At 38.0% G+C, this 12,909-nt stretch overlaps 1 protein-coding gene across 1 annotated transcript; it reads right to left on the minus strand.

Annotated features, from left to right (window-relative positions):
• Positions 1–8,167: 8,167 nt before the first annotated feature.
• On the minus strand, positions 8,168–12,586 carry LOC145620838 (geraniol 8-hydroxylase-like). Its single transcript, XM_081675555.1, has 2 exons — positions 11,635–12,586; positions 8,168–8,895 (listed from the first exon to the last, which is right to left on the minus strand). The coding sequence occupies exons 1-2, from the start codon at positions 12,529–12,531 to the stop codon at positions 8,275–8,277; spliced, it is 1,518 nt and encodes a 505-aa protein (XP_081531681.1). The 5' UTR covers positions 12,532–12,586; the 3' UTR covers positions 8,168–8,274.
• Positions 12,587–12,909: the final 323 nt, after the last annotated feature.

Raw genomic sequence — 12,909 nt, forward strand, 5'->3', positions numbered from 1 at the left:
TGGACGTCCTCATACTCTGGGAGGAGCTTATTTCCTGACACACCTGAACGTCCACATATTTTGGACTGGACGTCCTCATACTCTGGGAGGAGCTTATTTCCTGACACACCTGAACGTCCACATATTTTGGACTGGACGTCCTCCTATTTTGGACTGGACGTCCTCATACTCTGGGAGGAGCTTATTTCCTGATACACCTGAACGTCCACATATTTTGGACTGGACGTCCTCCTATTTTAGACTGGGCGTCCTCATACTCTGGGAGGAGCTTATTTCCTGATACACCTGAACGTCCACATATTTTGGACTGGACGTCCTCCTATTTTGGACTGGACGTCCTCATACTTTGGGAGGAGCTTATTTCCTAGCTACCCTGAGCGTCCACAGTATTTGGGCTGGACGTCCTCACACTCAGGCGTACCCTCTAGTACTCCCACCAGGTTGCGTCCGTCTGAAATCTCTCTTTGGACTAAACGTCTGGGAGCTGGGCGGACGCAATTCCCCCATTAGGTTATTTGAGAGTTCTGGAGACTAAGTGTTGGAGGTGCAAATTTCTTGAATTTGTGATTCAACCAACTTTGACGTGCCGTCAATTGTCCGTCTGGATCTTCATATAAATTGACAGAACCCTAACGTCATCCGTCTCTTTCTTCGAGTAACTTCTCAAAGAGTTACCGTTTGAATGTTTAGGCGGGAAAGGTGGTTTTACCATTTTGCCCCCATAAATTCATTCTATAAATATGGGAGGTAAAATCTCATTTTCACACTTTACTCAATTGTGAATTCTAGAGAGAAGGCAGAGCATTCTAGTGAGAGAAAGTTATCCTCCCCCTAAATCTTCCAGAGCGCCGCCGTGAGTTTGAGTTTTCCAGACGTTTTTTGAGTTTTCCGGTCAATCTTCAAGAACACCAAGAACACTTTCAAGGTTTTCAGAACGTACAAAGGTAGGCCGTCTACACTTCTTTCTTTTACTTTTACTTGTATTTTTCCTTTATTTCAATTATGGATCCATACTCGGCTTCGTCCGACTCTCCTCATGAGGCCGGCTGTTCGCCTGGGACTGAGGAGTCTAGAGTGGACGGAGAAGAGTTGTCTTCTCCTTGGACTGAGTCTATGTCTAGTGCGTACGTACTCACCCCCACTTGTTCTTCTCTGTCCGTACAAGCAATGGCTAGAACCATGCGTACGCGTGAGCGTCATGCGGTCAGGAACCCAGACGGTAGTCTGGTTCACCCTAGGGTCCCTTATGACCCGAACAACCCAAGCAGTATGGATGTGGAGACTGCCTCCACCACACAAACAACCGCCTCCACTGGCTCTCATCACTTGGCCGTGGAGGTCACTTCTTCATTCGAGGAACGCCAAAGAGCTCAAGGCGCCTCGTCCGCACCAATTTCGGAACTTAGGTTCCTCCAATATGCCATCACGGTCATGGATGAGGCCGAGCTGGTACTTTGCCAAGACCATCCTTCCCAATCTGGGGCGGACGCTGCTGGTTCGTCCGTCCCCACTTCCTCTCAACCTTTGCTCCAACAGGGCAGAACGGACAGACCAAGGACGGGAATCTCAATCAGAGAACCGTCCGTTCTGCCTATTCGCAGCGCCCCTCCTTCGGCAAATGAGGCGGCCGCTGCCAAAGACAAGGGCAAACGTCCCTTAGTCGAAGAGGACGCCACTTCCCCTATAGGCGTACTCAGCTCTAGAGGCCGAAGCTCGGCCGAGGCAGCAGACCTGGATAGGGTGCTGTCTTCAGAGTTTGGTAGTGCTCCTTCTCACCAAGTGGAAGAAGAAAGAAGTTGAGAAAGAGGCCGAAGGTGAGACGGCCGAAGGCGAGGCGGCGGCCGAAGAGAACGTCGCCAACATAGACAATTTTAGAGACCCGTACGCCTGTACGGTTGGAGAGACGGCCCTGAAGTTCTTGGGTCATAAATTTGAGAAGTACAAGGAATCCCTCCATCTTGGGGAGAGGTTTGAGATTCAGGTCCCCAGGAAGGCCATTGCTGTGGCCACCTGGGACGAAGAGAAGCCGCGCAAAAGGGCCTTTTCACTACTAAAATTCGGTCAAATTGCGACCGATTTTTTACGACCGCCACAAAAAACGGTCGCAAAATATAAAATCTGCGACCGGTTATCAGACGGTCGCAGATACGACCGTTTTTTGGCTATAAAACGGTCGCAAAAGTAATTAATCAATTTTTTAAATAAAATTTATGTGAAAAATAATTCAAAATTTAATTAATTGCGACCGTTTCTGAAACGGTCGCAATTTGCAACTAATTGCGACTGGTAAAACGGTCGCAAATGTGTTATTATTTTTATTAAAAAAATAGATGTATATAAGTGTGCATCCTAACCCTAAATTATTGAACAGCCGCTCCTCTCCTCTTCTCCTCTCTTTCTCTCTCTTCTCATGCTTCTCCTATTCTCCTCTCTTCTCTTTCCTTTCTTTCTCCTCTTCTCACGCCAGAATTTTCACCTCTCACGCTCCAAATTTTAACCTCTTCTCCTTCTATTTCCTCTTCTCCTTCTATTTCCTCTATTGACGAGTCAACTTCTTCCTCAGGGTCCGTTTCTCTTGCTTGGTTCGATTCGTAGGCGGTGGTATAACAAGTTAATGGTTTTAAGGTGGAATTCGACTATGAAAACTCTAGATCTAGAGTATTCATGGTCGAACTTGGCCTTATGAAACCAAATTCGAGGTGAATTTTGAAGTCAAATCGGGGTTTGAGGTACTTTTTCTTGTTTATAAGGTATTTGTTCGAATTTAATTTGATTTTTTTTTGTCGAATTCTGTTTGGGTTTATGTTCGAATTTTCTTGTTCAAGCATGATTTTTTATGTTTGATTTTTGTTCAATTTAGATTTGATTGTCGTTATTTTTTTTTTTTTGTTAATTTTGTTCTGGGTTTGATTTTTTGTTACATTTTTTCTGATCTTTTTGTTTTTTTTTTTTTATTTTTTATTTTTGTTAATTTCGTTTTTCTTGTTTCTGTTTTTTTTTTTATTAATATTTTTGTTAATTTTTTCTGGTTATATATATTTTTTTTTAGAATTGATTTTTTGTTAATTTTTTTATCTGGTTTCTTTTTGTTTTCTATTAATGGTTTTTTTAATTGGTTTAATATTCGGTTGATATATTGTTTGATTTTGTGCGTTTTTGTTTTTGATCTTTGTTCAATGTGGGTTTTGTTTGATTTTTGTTGTTTTGTTTTAGATTTTTGTTGTCAGATTTTTTGGGTTAGTTTAGTGTGGTGGTGGGGGGTTAAGGTTGTTAAGGGTGAGATGCCGGCGGTGGTAAAAGTTTCTGGTGGGGTGTATAGCAGTGGGATGGGCTGGGTAGGGTAGTACATTCAGTTTTTTTTTTTTTAATAATTTTTGCGACCGCCAAGACAGTCGCAATCTGATTTTTTTGCGACCGACCAGAAAACAGTCGCAATAATTAAAAATTGCGACCGTTTTTCAACCGGTGGTTTAAAATTAGGAAAACGGTCGCTAAAAAATCTGCGACCGTCAACCGGTCGCAATTTTTAATTTTTGCGACCATGAAAATTACGACTGTCTTGTTGCGACCGTTGACGGTCGCAAATACTGTTAGCGACCGTTTTTCCTATATTTTGCGACCGTTTGAGACGGTCGCAAAAACCTTCATTTTTAGTAGTGTTTGCGTGTATAGGGCCGCTTTGGATGTGGGCCTTCGCTTCCCCATTCATCCCTTCGTCCGGACGGTGCTGGACGAGTATGACATTGGCCTTTTCCAACTGACGCCAAACAGTTGGTTAAATGTGTTTGGGTATTTGGTGACGTGCATCTACAAAGGCTTCAAGCCGGACTTTGCTGTTTTCTGTGAGATGCACTCATTAACACGGCTGGAGAAGGACACGGACGGTTGGCTCGTCTTGAGTTCAACCAGGGATTACATGGTAGTGGTTGACCGTGTCAGCAAATGGAGGGACTGGAAGCACCGTTTCTACCGCGTCAAAACCAAGGACGCGGAGTTCAACTTACGCATGAATAGGTGCCGTCCTGAACCTATCCAACTCGGACGCGGGGATCACAAGCCTGACAAACCACCCGTCCATCCCAGCCAAGAATACCAGTTAGAATATTTCAAGGTCAACAGGGTCAAGCGGGGTAACAAAACTGAACGTGTTCCTCGCCACTGGGTTCCTTTATCCAGTTGGCTTAGGGACACTACTTTCATGTCTGCGTACGGCCTGTACCAGAACATACCCTAAGGTGGACGCTTAGATATAAACTTTTTGTACGCACATAAATTTTACTTAGAAAATTATTCTAACACTTTCTTCTTCTTTTTGCAGCGGAGGCGTACGCTATGCTTGACCCTGAACAAAAGGGTGAAGTGGAGATGTCCGAGGTGGACATTGCTCCCCACAGACGGCGCCAAATGTTTCGGGGTTTTTTGTGATCTCCTCGGATACTGGTCACGCTCTGCTGGCAACGAGACGCGGACACCTGCAAAACAACGAATATTCCGTTATCGGAATATTCGCCTCCGACGATCAAGTTAGAGATCGGTAATCGGAAAAGCTAGAGAGAGAAAGTAGAGAGAAGTTGGAGCTCTTTAATGCTCTTTTTTAATGTTATGTCACAATCCACCCCTCCCATCATAAATGATTGGGGTATTTATAGGGGTGGGAACATGTGCCCCTCTAGGGTTTGTACCCCAGAATTCCGTGACGTGATTGGCTGCGCAATCAGAGGCCGCCACGTGTCATATGGGGGCGCCGTTTTACGGCTTTCAAGGGTTTTCCTCGGGATTTGGGCCTGATGTAATGAATGCCTTTTCTCTTTATGATGTTTTATTACATGTTTGGGGCAGCTGACACGTGTCACCCTATTAGGAGGACACATGTCGCCCTTTCATAGGAACACGTGTCGCCTTCTTATTGGGCCACGTGTCGCTATGGGATTGGGCCACGTATCTGGGGTAATTTTACCCTAAACAAGTGTCATTTCACAATAATTAATGAATAAGCTAATTTAGTGGATAAGCTCCTAAAATGAGCTTTTTCAAAAAGAGCTTATTTAGTGGAATAAGCTCTTTCAATAAGCTTACTACCAAACGCTTGTATTAGCTTGTTTGACTAGTCAATCAGCTAAAGTTCGTCAAATAAGATAAAATACCCCCAATAAGCTTCCTCCCAAACATGGCCTATATCTTTCCTCTCACATTCATTACTTTTCAATAAACTATTAACCCAACTATCTTTCTTCTACAATTTTTTAATAATCCAAATACCCCCACTTACCTCTTATTTTATTTAAGTCAATTAAATTGTTTAAAATTATGTGCCGGTCAAATTGTAACACTTGAAAAAACACGGATCGGAGGGAGTAACAAATTTAGTAAAAACTTTTGCATGCCCCAGATTTACAATAATTTTATTGTACATTGAACATTTTGTAAAAAGTAACCATTTTTCTTACAAAAGTGACTTTTTTTTTTTTTTTTTTTTACAAAAGTGACCCTTTTTTTTCACAAAAATGACCCTTTTTTTTCCAAAAAATGACCTTTTTCATAATAGTGACCCCCTTTTTTTTCCACAAATGTGACCCTTTTTTTCACAAAAGTGTCCATTTTATTTCACAAAAGAAATTAAGCTACATATGCAAAACAGAGTATCAATTTACATCCAAAAAAAAAAAAAAAGAGTATCAATCCACATCTACTTCCATGAGCACCATTCAAGTAAAAGTAAGCCCAAAGGAAGTAATATCAAATGTTCCAAATCACTCGCTCAATTTTCCAAATTTTTCAGTAGTTCCTTGTCTTCATCACCAATTTTTGGATCATTAATTAAGGAAGCTCACAAATGACGATGTAGTGTGGTTATCAGCAGCAAACTCTTTGTTTCTCATTAAGCTGATATTCTGTTACTTTGATTCGAAATTTTCTGCTACTACTTTGATATGTTACTATTGCTTTGTTACTTGATATGTGTTTTTTATGATGAAATCCGAAAACGATCTAAAGGATTTGGCTTCGTTACATTCGGAAGCAAAGAAGAGCTTGATGCTGCGATAAAAGGAACGAATGGCCAAACACTCAACCACCGTCAGATCACTGTTAACGAAGCTCAAGCTCGTGGCAATGGTGGCGGCGGCGGCGGCTTCCGTAGTGGGTGAAAAATAAGTGAGGAGAGAGAGACTATTGATTTACAATATCGTTATCGTACATCGGATGTTTTTGAACATTTGTGTAAGTTTAGATAAGTTCAATTAAGTTCAAATAAGTTCAGCTCAGGAAAAAATAAGTTCTGAAAAAGGGTTATCCGAGTACAAATTATAAGGAATTCTTCTGAGTTCAAATTGTGATTTGCATTTGACAGGTTGGTGTGACTCTGATTGGGCTAGCTGTCCTTTAACACGGAAATCGATTACTGGTTGGTTAGTGTTTCTTGGTGGCTCTCCGATTTCGTGGAAAACCACGAAGCAACATACTGTTTTGAAGTCGTCTACAAAGGCGGAATATCATTCTATAGCATTGGTTACTTCAAAGTTGAAATGGTTGAAAGTGTTGCTTGTTAGTTTGGGAGTTTCACACCCGCGTGCGATGAGTCTTTTTTGTGATTGTCAATCGAATTTGTATATCGCTAAGAATCCGGTGTTTCATGAGCGCACTAAACATATTGAGGTTGATTGTCACTGTGTTCGGGATGCAGCAAAATTCAAGAAGGTGTTATTCGTACCTCTCACGTGAAGGCATCCCGATCAACTACCGGACATTTTTACTATGGCTTTAGGCAAGCAACAATTCTTCTATCTTCTTGACAAGTTGGGCATTCGTGACTTATGTTTCAAGGTATTCTGTGTCCCTCGGGAGAGTTACGTTACCAAGACTGGGTTCCGAGCGCCTGTACCTAAAAACGACGAAGACTACGGATGGCAGGAGCTCCGCCTCCGACGATCAAGTTAGAACATGTGCGGAGAATGTAAAATGTGCGGAAAAGGTAAAGTGAGATCTTCTCGGATTCCGAGATCAGATGTTTTCTCTGATGTGAGAGAATTCAGGGTTTGTAATAATTGAACGAGCCCCCAAAAATCTCCCTATTTATAGGGTCCTCGGGATTTGTGCCCTTTTCTAGGTCACGAAAACCTAAGACTGATAGGTTACATCGCTTTGCAGCTTTCTCGGGATTTAGGCCCTGAAGGCCGTCTTTTTTCCAAGTAATTAGGAGTGCCACATGTTGAATGGAAATAGGTCCACTTTGAACCTCTCCTTGGGTGACACGTGTCACCTTATGATTAGGCCACATGGCCTAGGTATTTTTATCCAAAAAAACTTGCATGCTCCAACTTGAGGGGGATGTTAAGCCCTAATATTGTATTTAGCATTGTATTTGGCTAATGGGCCAATGTATAAGGTCTACTCTTTTTTCTTAGATTGTATAAAAATCTTGTACATACAGTAATGCAACACATAGAAAATCTATTCTCTCTATTCTTACCAATGTATTAGAAAAAAAAAAATTCCATAGTAACTACTCCTTGCTCCTAACTTTTTTCAAAAACTTCAGTGTACATTGGATTCACAAATTAATTTTGCCAATTTGGGATAAATTTTTGACTTTTTAGAGTAATTTTATACCTAGCACACTCTTAATATAAATAGGCAACCAGGGGACACGGGTGGGAATGTGGAATATGTACGTCTGAATTCCTTTTCACAAAGTATTATAACGTTGGCGGAAATGGATGGATATTTCCTCAAATTGAAATACTACATAAGCATTTAAATTACTCTGTAATATCTATACTTCTATACTTTAGTATTTAAAAACACAAACCACAATTTATACTAAGCCACATGTCACCATAATCACTCATATGCCACATGTTACCTCTCTTAATCCTTTCTTTTTGAATTCCCATTTATAATAAACTAAAGTTAAACTAATTAGTGTTCATTACATTAATAAAATAGTCTTTTCATCTCTTAAACTTAAATATAACTTAAACCAATGTGTCATATCATTCCCTACAATATCTATGTATATATACCTTATATACCTTATTAAATTTCACAACACCAACACTTTTCAAGAAAAATAACCTAAACAACAACATGTGCATCGAACGGGTCAAAAATCTAGTATAGTGTAATAAGGAAACAAGGAAATTGTAATAATGACTTAATAAGTACAGGTGACAAATTGACAATCTTATAAATTAATTTTGGACTAATTACTACTCGCATCAAAAATCTTAGCTTCATATTTCATATAAATAAATAAAATAATAGTTTCAACATAAATTAGTACGAACGATTGATCGGAATAGCACGTAGTGATTTGGTCTTCTTTATTGTAATTCCACATAGATCATCTATATCCAAAACCTGTTGCAAATCATCTAAATCTTCAAGTTTCCAATTAAAAGAGTGAATCAAATTACCCAATACCAAAGAAATCATACGAATGGCCAAGGGCATCCCTGGGCAAATCTTCTTTCCTCCACCAAATGTAAAGAGTTGGCTAAATTCGCTCTTAACCTCAATCTCCGACCCCAAGAATCTCTCAGGAATGAATGAATCCGGGTTAGACCAAGTATGTGGATCGCGATTAATAGCCCATGCATTAACTATGAGCATTGTATCCTTTGGGATTTGAAAGCCGCCAAATTCTACATCCTTTTCTGCTTTGCGAGGGAGTAACAATGGAGCTGCTGGATGAAGTCTAAGGGTTTCTTTAACTATTGCTTGTAGGTATGGAAGTTCAAAGATATGTGATTCCAAGATATATTCCATGTTGCATTTTACCTTTAATACATCTAATTCTTCTTGCAACTTGCTTAGAGCCATAGGATTTCTAAGTAACTCTGTCATTGCCCACTCTATTGTTTTTGAGGTTGTGTCCATTCCAGAACCAAGAAGATCCTAAAGTTTATATCAAGAGATAAATAAAGTTTCAATTGGTGGGATATATAATGATTATTACATGCATGTTATATAAAATTGTACTCCGTATTACTTTAAATACATTGACCATCTATTGAATTAATTCCTAATACCTCCATGAGAGTGAGGGATAGCTCAAGTGGTTAGAGCTCTCTCCCGATTCCAAGAGATCCTAGGATCGATTCTCACCCCCGCCCTTGTGGCTCTCTAAACACCAAAATTCCTAATACCTCCATTTTTTATTATGTGTAATAAAGGAATATTTTATGTCTCACAAATAATACCCTTTTGTTGCACATAATAAGAAACGGAGGTAGTGTTTTTTTAGCTGACAAGTGCTTTCACTTTTGACCAGTGGCGTAACCAGAAAAATTTCAAAGGGGTGGCCCAACTTAAAGTAAAAATAATACCCCTGCAAATCATAAATGCATATATAATTTCGTTATAAAAAAAAAAAAAGCAAAAATTGTTTTCCATTTCATATTTCAACCTAGATTAAAATTATAAATTTTTTTTTAGTGAACACGCTTCTTTAGTCACGTTTGTCAATTTCACATATCTAACCATTAAGATTTTTAATTACCGATAATCAAAAATTATAAAGCACAAAATATTTTCTAAAAGTTAATATATACGTGTACATGATAATAGTTCAATTCATAATCTAAATTGAATTACTTAACCTAAGTGCTTAACCTCTCTATACAGCTACAAGTCTAAAACTACAAGTATATAATAGGTTGAATATCTAAAGAATAATTTTGATATTCAAAGAAAAAAGAATATAATTTTTTTGTAATAAAAGGATTCCCTTTCTTTGCTTGTAGGTGGTAGCCGTGATAGCCATCTAAGGGCCTAACATGCATGGACTTTTTTTATTCCTGCTGTATTTGGGCTCGGCAATTAATAACTTTTTGGGCTAAGGGGGTGGCCATGGCCCCACCCAGCCCCCAGCACCCCCCCCCCCTAATGCCGCCCCTGCTTTTGACACTATTCAAAAATCTTACTTTTTCTTCAAAAAAAAAGACCCTACTTTGACTTGCTTTGTGACTTATAATTATAATAAAAAAATTATGGAGTCCTAGACAATTTTAGAGTATAGAGAGACAGAGAGAGAAAAGGGGGCGGGGGCGGGGGCGGGGGGGGGGGGGTGGGGGGGGCTCATCATGTGATATAGAGAGATAGATAGAGAGAATTTATAAGCTAAAAAGAAAAGTAACGCATCTAATTTGAAACTTCTAATTTGAATATATATGCTTTGTATATAGTTATGTAGTATGGGGTATTTTGTTGTAATCGTCTCAATGTGTATTTTCATAATATTAACTTTTGTAATTATTATTTATTGAAGAGATGCTACTCATTAAACTCGCACGTTGGTAAACACCACTATAAAGAAACGTGTCAAACAAATAAGAAACAATAATGAAGTATACATATTAAGATTAGAGGTGATCAACTATGACCCGGCCCAATAACCTAATCCCGAACAGAAAAAGTCAAAAAAGCATGCTTTGGCTCGCTAAGTCCGTCACTTTGTTGCGAGTTTGGGCATGACATTTGATGTTAGACTTGGCCCGAATTTTGATCACCTCTAATTCGAACAGTCTAAACTATTTGGAAAGTTGAAAAGGATTTGTTTATTATCTCTCCTTTTTTGAAAAAAGCCCCCACCTTATGAAAATTCTACATACAATAGTCCTCTGAAAATTAATTACCACAAATTTTCAATTTGGATGGCTGTGATTCAATAATTATTGAATCATTTTTACATGCTAAAATTTATTAAAATTCATTTTCTTATTTCGCGAATTCATTTAAAATCTTTGAAAATTAATTATATTAATTTTTGAATAAATTTCGAATTAATTTATGAAATTAAGTTTTAAATATTAATAAAATGATTAAAAAATTAAATTTTTTTAGGAAATAATTAAATTAGTTTTTTTTTTTTTTTTGATAACCAATTAAATTAGTTTTTAATTGATATTAACATTTAAAAATTAATTTAGAATTCATTAAATCTGAACCTTTCATTTTTTAAAAATTATGGTTGTCATCATTTCAAACGATAACCATAATGACTACCATATTATTTTAATCATATATAATATGATCGGTTCATATTTTCACGGTATAAAATGGCCACAATTAATCTTATAATATCTATAATGTAAATATAAATTTTGAAAATTTTAATCCAACATAAAATAATTTTTATATTAATAAAATGTAAAATAAGGATAAAAATTACATAAATGAAACTAAAAATTTGATAAATAAAAAAATGTCGATGATCCTATTTAATACCATTAATAAAGTTATATAATTAATTACTTAGAAAAAATATGTCAAGTATAAATTATATAATCATTAAAACATACAGTAGTCATATTTCAAATGACTAATGTAAAATTTTCAATAATATCATACTCCCTCCGTTTTTTTTTTTTTTTTTATATGCATCACTTTGACAATTGCATAATGAATAAAAAACGGAGATAATGAAAGTGAGGGATAGCTATTATTATATTATATATCATTAGATTCGTCATAATGTTTAGTTCATAATGTAATTTTGTTACAATTTTTACTAATACACAATTAAAGATATTTATGGTCAAAGTAGCGTCTTGGCAAATGTGCCGGTCAAACTGATGCATATAAAAAAACAGAGTGAGTATTAACTTATACCATGTATACAAGTGCCGCACTTACCAAAAGCAGATGGTACAGATGATCTCGATTGATTTCGTCCCTTTGTTCTTCCTTAACATCTAACATCACGTCCAGTAGATCATGGTTGTACGAATTTGAAGAGTGCATTTGATCATTCTTGGACTTCAATCTCAAGGCTAAAATTTCATCAAATAACTTAAACAATCTAACACAATAACTTGTTAACCGGTGTCTAATGCGTTGTGGATCGATCAATTTAAGAATGGGATAACAATCTACTATGTTAGGTCTCCCAATCTCATTTATGATACATTCCATCAAATCCTTAATCTCTTTTATCCTCGAATCACTACTCGAATCCATAGAGAAAATCGTGCTAGATATAATATTGAAAGAAGCATCATAAACCGCTTGTCCAACATCAACAACAATGTTGGCTTTCGAGCATTCTTTCATATAACATAGCAACTCCTCCAACTTTCGGTACCTATGAGATTGCATTGATTCGAGCATCTTGTCACTCAATAGTCGGTTGTTGTAGATTTTTCTAAGAATTCTCCACATGGGAGAAGAGGCTGATAGTGGTCCAATGGAGAACTTATCATGATCGCTAGCTCGAAAAGCATCAAGGTCATAAAGGGTGTCATGGCTATTAAGGAGGACTTGTTTGGCAAGCATGGCATTTGATACGACAATGGCGGTCGTGGAGCCAAGCTGAAGGCTCATGATAGGGCCATGAGTCTTAGCAAGTTCATCAAAGTACTTGTGAGGTTTGGTGATGTGAGGTAAAAGGTTCAAGAGATTGCCAATAATGGGCAAAGGGGAGGGCCCGGGAGGTAGGTTTTTAACGTAGGACTTGTGTTTTGCAAGTGAAATAAGTAAACAGATTGTAGCATATAATGGTAATATCCACTTTATGTAGCTCAACAAATCCATGTTTCTTAAGGAATATGAGGGGAGATATTTTGGTAGAGAATTAATTATGGGTGTTTAATATGATACACTTCTAGGAGTTGCATGGTATATGCGTGACCTTTTATAGAGGTCTTATCACTCAATTAGCCGCGTGGAACTCTGATCCATAAAGATAGAAAACATGCTACGGGTCATTTGAGTCGGGTTTCGGGTCAATAAATATTCAGGATGAGTTATAGTCGAGTTAAGTCAATTCGGGTTTCGGGTCAACACTTCGGATTGAGTTCGGGCCGGGTCAAGTTCATATCCAGTCACTCCAGGTATCGGGTCAATCATTTCGGGTTAAAATCAAGTCGGATTACTTCGGGTTTTGGGTCAATTTTAAGTTGAGTCACGTTC

Source organism: Chenopodium album, chromosome 27 (assembly GCF_948465745.1).
Source record: "Chenopodium album chromosome 27, dcCheAlbu1.1, whole genome shotgun sequence".
NCBI classification, from domain to species: domain Eukaryota; kingdom Viridiplantae; phylum Streptophyta; class Magnoliopsida; order Caryophyllales; family Amaranthaceae; genus Chenopodium; species Chenopodium album.